This window comes from Hipposideros armiger, unplaced genomic scaffold (genome assembly GCF_001890085.2).
Source record: "Hipposideros armiger isolate ML-2016 unplaced genomic scaffold, ASM189008v1 scaffold_137, whole genome shotgun sequence".
In the NCBI taxonomy this organism is placed as follows: domain Eukaryota; kingdom Metazoa; phylum Chordata; class Mammalia; order Chiroptera; family Hipposideridae; genus Hipposideros; species Hipposideros armiger.
In genome coordinates this window covers 3,156,668-3,163,078 of record NW_017731487.1, presented here as the reverse complement: position 1 = coordinate 3,163,078, position 6,411 = coordinate 3,156,668, and the positions used below count along the sequence as shown (strand labels likewise).

The following is a 6,411-nucleotide window of genomic DNA, read 5'->3' as shown; positions in this document are numbered from 1 at the left end:
GCGGCCGGTCGGAGCCCGCGCGGCGGCTGAGGCGTCGGCTCCCCCGCGGCCGGCCGCCCGCGCGCCGAGGCGATGCCGGACCAGATCTCCGTGTCGGAGTTCGTGGCCGAGACCCATGAGGACTACAAGGCGCCCACGGCCTCGAGCTTCACCACGCGCACGGCGCAGTGCCGGAACACCGTGGCCGCCATCGAGGAGGTGAGGGCTCCGGGCGGGCCTGGCCGGGCGGGCGGGCGGAGGGCGGCAGGTAGCCCCGCGCCCTGCCCGCCGCCGGCCCTGCGCCCGCCCCCTCCCGGCTCCCGCATCCCGGGAAAAGTTTCTCCTCCTCCCAACCGGACGCGGCCGGGCGCCCGCTGCCCGAAACAGAAGCCCTTTGTTCCGCGTAGGTGGCTCGGAGGAGAAGGCTACCTTAGGCCTTTTGAAGACGCCCCCCTCCCTCCCGTGTGTCTTGCGCGGCCCCGGCCGGGCGGTGCCCCCAGCGCTGCCAACTTCGGCCCGAATGTCGGGTTGGGCGGTGAGCGGGGGCAGGGGTGCACGGGGCGCCCACCTCCCAACTTGTGGGGGAAGCGCCCCTGCCCGCAGCCCGTCCCGCAGGGCGGTTGTGCGCCCCGATCCCCCTGTGTCACGCTCCGGGTCCGTCCGGGGAAAGCCGGCTGCCCGGGAGAGGTGTGCACACCTGAGCCGGGAAGGCCTGGGCGGATCCACCCCGCGCCCGGGCGGGGAGCGCTGGACGGTGCGTGCAGGGCCAGGGCCCCTGATGATGCGCAGGCCTTGGGTAGCCGCCCCCACTTACCTGCGCCTTACCTGTTTCCCCGTCGCCTCCCTTCCCCCGTCGGCCTGGAAAAGGCCTGATTTTAGTTATGGTGCAAAGTCATCCTTACGCCGAGTGCTGACCAGGAAGCCCTCCGCATCCGGCCGGGAGACCACTTAGGAATGGACATGTTTAGGCTGACAAGTAAAAGCCCCGTGCGTGTCAGAAGGGCAGTGTGTGAGTCCACGGCCCCCGCTGACTGTGGCTTGGGGCGGCTGCTCGCCTCTCTGCCCTCGTGTTCCTTACCTATCAAACGGGCACCAGGAATGCATCCTTTCCAGGGTTGTGGTGACCATCAGAGACGCTGTGTGTGAAGTGCTTAGCTTAGCACTCTGCTTGGCTCATAGTAGGTAACCGGTTTACAAGCCAGACGTGCGCCAATATTGAATAGATGATTAAATGTCTCTTGGCCAGAATGTCACGTTATAGCCTTAAAATGGGGGTATTGTAGGTGTTTTAGAAGATGACTGGGCTGGAGTGAGTGAGGGGAGGTCGCCAGAGCGCTTTAAATTAAGCAGTGGCATTTATTTATTTATGTGCCCACTTGAACAAAGCATCTGCTGTTAGGAATTGCTTGGGGGGGGAAATCCAGAATGTTTCGCTTAATGGAAATTCTTTTTTTCTTTGTAGACATAAACAGTCAATAATAGTGGAAATCAGAAGTAACGGATTCAGCATTCTGAACATTTTAATTGGAGCAAGAGCATGGTCTCACCAGCCCCCCCCCCTTCTTTTAGTAGAGGAGAGTTTCTGTAAACCTTTTGTAGTGACTTAGGTGATCCCACCTCACTTAATTCTTTTTGTATCAGCAGCAGAGCTTAAAAATTACGTCTTCAAATGAGGCAGATGGAGAGGGCCCGTGAGAAGTTTTTTCAGAAGTGCTGGGCAAGAGACACATTTTCATGATGTTTTGAAAAGACACCATTAATAATGTCCATGGAATGATGGCAACCAAAAAGGTAGCTGAATGTTTCTGAAGGGAAGGAAGCTTTGACCATGGTGCCGTAAAAAAAGCTTGATTATATTTAAAGTTGTTTCTTTTCCCTACTGTAGTTTATAGTTAAATATTAACACTGGCAGATGTTGGAAAGCTAGGCAAATAGGAATTGCTATTAAAATTGGCATACCCTTTCTCTGATTAATTTTAGTTTCCAGTGTATAATTCCAAAGCTCTTTTTGTATGCTGTGCAGGAGATTACCCTAGAGCTCAGTTACTGAGCAGATTAAAGAGACTGGATTTGGTCATTTTATGAAATTGCAAGCTTGTTCCACGTTGCCCTCTAAGCGCAGGAATTGGTTACCGTGTCAAATATGAAAAAAATTGAAATCGTTTCAGGTCTATCTCACTTGAAGCCTATCCAGTTTACATACTAGGGTGTTGGTGTGTGTGAGTTTGGGTTTATGAGAACTAAATTTGAAAGTTTGCTTTTTGAGGGAAATCACTATGGCTTTCTTTAAACCTTTTCCAGGGTGTTTAATGTTCATTCCCATTACAAAAACTTGTTCCTTTTATAGTTTTATTAACAAGTGATGCCCATATCTTTTGGTTTAAATAAGCATCTAGTTTTCAAACTGGAAAGAGGCATGAGAGTGGGTATTGTGACATAAAGCTACTTAGAAATAAAATTTAAACTTTGCAAGCCCGTGGTCCTGTGTTTAAACAATTGAGTTATAGAATGATTTAAACTGATTAACCTTTGTGAATCCACTGTTTCCAAAATAGGTTATGTCTGCCAAAAATCGTCTTACAGCTGAAATATACTTTCTTTGATATGCACACCTGTAGCTGGACGATTAGTAGCTATTGGGTCCCTGTCCTACACTATGAATCTCATATCTGTTGTGTTTATTCCTCATCCCTGCTTTATACATGAGGAAATTGAGGCTCAGAGAGGTTAATCTGCTCAAGGTTACAGAACAAGTAAGTGGAAGGGCTGGAATTTGAACTTGGCTCCTGCTGTTTTCAGAAACGGATGCCGCTTTCTGTTTTTATTAATAATGTTGAATTCTCTGAATTACTCTTGTCACACTCTACCACTTGCCAGGTGTGTGAACTCCGGTGCGATACCTAACATTTTCTCATTTTCCTCAGCTTTCAAGTCTGGATAACAATGCCTTTCTCCTTCAGAGGGTGTGGTGAGGGTTTAATGAGCTAAATACACAGTACAATACCTGACACACAACTGTTTAATAAATGAAACTGTGTAACAAATTATAGTTAATCATCAGAACCTGATGAGGGCATTGGGCCCCAAAATAGGATTTGCAGGAAGAGGTAGGAAGAGTAGGGGAAATGAATGGTTAGATGAGTAAGTGAATGAAAAACTGTGTATCTATTAACCCATGCTTATTTTTTAACCAGTTTGTTGTCTTGGCAGTAGGTCAACACAGAGCTGTGTTTTAAAAGTTTCACTTGATCACTCTCTCCAGGTAAAATACTTATTTTGCACAATTTTAGCGAAGTCTGGTGCTGCGTCATGGAGTTCGCCCTGTGTTTTTGGAAATAACGGAAAAAACAAGTAGTGGCATAAATTGAAAAAGTGAGCTTCCCACCCCACTTCTTGTGGTGGTATTTCTGTCTCAGAGTCTTTGAGTCTGTAGGTACTGTGAAATAATAGTCTCAAAATAGGAAACAATGTATATACATACTTAGAATATTTATGTGTATACAGTTAAACCCTCCTTTAGTGCACCAACCATTCTGCCTTGCTTATTTGGCCTTGTTAGAGATCTAGTTTTAAAAATAAATTTGATGTTGACTGGTAAGTATTAAAATTTAATCATCTTCGTTCTGGGACATAATTCTCTACTCTGTTGTCCTTGGTTACCTTGGAAATCTCAGTGCTGTCGCAAACACAGGGCAACTGCAGGGATAGAGTGAGCATCTGGGCAGCGTAGACTCCCAGGGGATTGGCTGTCCTGGGGCCAGATGCCCCTCCCAGCAGTTACAGTGGGAACCGGCCTACCAGCTTTTTAGGCAAGAATGAGATTTTGAATCTTCATCCTTTGTGACTTGTTTGAAGAACAGCCCCTCCCAATTCCACACCAGAAGACTCTGAATCTGCTGTCAGAAGCACATCACCTTCTTGCCCGTGCTTCTGAGTTTTCGAAAATAGATTCTGTGGTCAAACAGCCACCTTAGGATGCTGTGTTCTGAAATCTGGATTTATGTGTTTGGGAAATTTTTGTTTTTTGAAAGGATTTTATTGGGGAACAGTGTGTTTTTCCAGGACCCATCAGCTCCAAGTCAAGTAGTTGTCTTCAATCTAGTTGTGGAGGGCACAGCTTCATGGCCCATGTGGGGCTCGAAACAGCAACCTTGGTGTTATGAGCACTGTGTTCTAACCACCTGAGCTAACCGGCCGCCCCTGTTGGGGAATTTTTGAGTCATTCAAGGAAGAAACGATCTTCTCTTATGTTACTCTCCCTTCCTCCAGAATTCAATTTCTCTCTTGTGATTAACAATAAAAATAGTAATGTGAGGGCCGGCCGAGTGGCGCGATGGTTAAGAACTCGCTTGGGATGCCAGAGGGCCCCGGTTCGGATCCCACATATGAGGGCCAGTGACACTGCCTTCCACAGCTAAGACGCTGAACAACAGCTCAACCTGGAGCTGGGTTGCCATGAGTCGCCGGCGACGGCGTAGGCTGCAGTCCCTGTGGCAGTGGGTTGCCATGGGCTACCGTGTGTAGCCAGCAGCCAGCGTGAGCGGTCAGCAGCCGCAGTGAGCGGCCGTCCAGAAGCCGGCAACTGATCTGCCTCGCCCGGGAAGAGCACAATGATGGTGCCAACTTGGGCCAGTGAAGCAACATCCTCCACAACTAGATTGAAGAACAAAACGACAGCAACTAGTCTGTTCCCCTTCCCCCAATTCCCCCAGCAATGTTCCCATCCCCCCGATTCCCCAATAAAAATCTTTAAAAAAAAAAAATAGTAATGTGAGTCCTGGTGGGTTCCATGTCCTGTCACTCATTCAGTATTTATTGAGTCCCGCTGTGTGCTAGGTGATGGGACTAGAATACCAAGAGGAATAAGTTCTCTCTTTGAAAGAACCTACAGCTTCGTGGGAGAGACAGACATCCTATAAACAGATCACATGTTGTGGAGCAGCGACTACAAGATTGTCCAGAGTCCTGGATGCCTGGGGATGGGAGTGTCAGGTGTGCCTGGGGCTATGGCTAGGATGGTGTGTTGTGAAGTCAAGCAGTCACCAACCGCATGCTTTAGTCACACAGGTGTCTTGATATGGTCTTCCAGGTCTGCCTCCCTGCCTTAGGTAAATATTGATCCACGCCTGAGGTGGTGGCCAACTAGGCCTCTCCTTGGATTTTCACAGCTGTCTTCTCCACAGGGGGCTGGAGTAATCCTTGATTCTTCTCTTACCTCCACGTTTCTAGGCTCCGGTGCCTTTCTTCATGGAGCCACAGGCATTGTAGGCCTGCACTGTCCGATGTGGCAGCGAAGATAAAAGTTCAGTTTCTCAGCTGCACAAGCCACGTTTCAAGTGACCAGCAGCCACATGTGTATTGGACAGTGTAGATTTAGGACATTTTCATCACTGCACGAAGGTCTGTTGGCCAGTGCTGTTTTAGACCCTTGCAACTCAAAGAAGGGTCAGCCGACCTGGGAACTTGTTAGAAGTGCAGCATCTCAGACCCCACCTTAGACCTGCTGACTCAGAACAGCCTCAGGTCATTGTATGCACATTGAAGTTTGAGAAGCACCTTCTGGACTGTGAGCTCCTGGCTGCACATTTGAATCTCTTGGGGGCGTTTTTTTTGTAGAATAGAGATGCCTGGCCCCCTCCCTCATATTCTGACTTAATTGGTTTGGGCAGGGTCTGGAGCACTGGTTTTTTAAAGCCTCTCCCCAGATGGAGCTGAACAATCACTGCAGTAAACAGATATAATATAGTGTCAGGTAATAAGTGCTTTGAAGAAAAGTTATGCAGAATATGGGAATAGGAAGTGACTTTGAAAACCAGGAAACTGAAATCAGGAAAGGCCTCTCTGAGGAGACACCCCCCCACTCCCCCATCCCCCGCCATGAGAGCAGAGCCTGGAATGGAGTGAGGAAGCCGGCCAGGGAAGAGCTGGGATCCAAGAACTGCATGTGGAAAGGGCCATAAGACGCGACCCGGCTGGGGCTTTTAGGGACAGAAAAAAGGCCAGTGTGCAGGGAGAGGAGGTGAGGGGCAGGCAAGGGACCCATCCACACAAGGCCGTGTCGTCCTGGGAGGGCATTGCATTTTCTTCTTATGGCATGGGAAGCTCTTGGAGGCTTTGAGTGGAGAATAACATGCTCTGCTTTATATTTGGAAATTTCGCAGTGGTTGTTCCAGGGAGAATGGATGGGCAAGGCCTGAGGGAAGGGAGGGAGATGGGTTGGGAGCTGGGGGTCTCCTGCAGTCCTCCAGGCAAGAGGGTTTTGGACTAGGTGGTAGCAGTGGGGGTGAGAGGCTGGTTGAGACCCATCGTGCCTACGGGACTGCTGTGTGTGCTGGGGTGAGGTGAACGGAACTGAACTCCTGCCCCAGCCAAGGTGACAGCCATGCACAGTTCACTCAGCCTCCTGAAGAACGGAGCTCCCAGTGTCCCCTT

General features: G+C 49.5%; 1 protein-coding gene across 9 annotated transcripts in view; it reads left to right on the top strand.

The window, feature by feature from the left end:
• The first annotated feature begins 6 nt into the window (after positions 1 to 6).
• Positions 7 to 6,411, top strand: part of ASAP2 (ArfGAP with SH3 domain, ankyrin repeat and PH domain 2) — a 147,981-nt gene continuing 141,576 nt past the window's right edge. For all 9 annotated transcript variants that reach the window (XM_019650028.1, XM_019650026.1, XM_019650022.1 and 6 more), the window contains exon 1: positions 7 to 198. In XM_019650028.1, the coding sequence (XP_019505573.1) occupies positions 73 to 198 (126 nt within the window). In that variant the 5' untranslated portion in view covers positions 7 to 72. The remainder of the gene's footprint in view (positions 199 to 6,411) is intronic.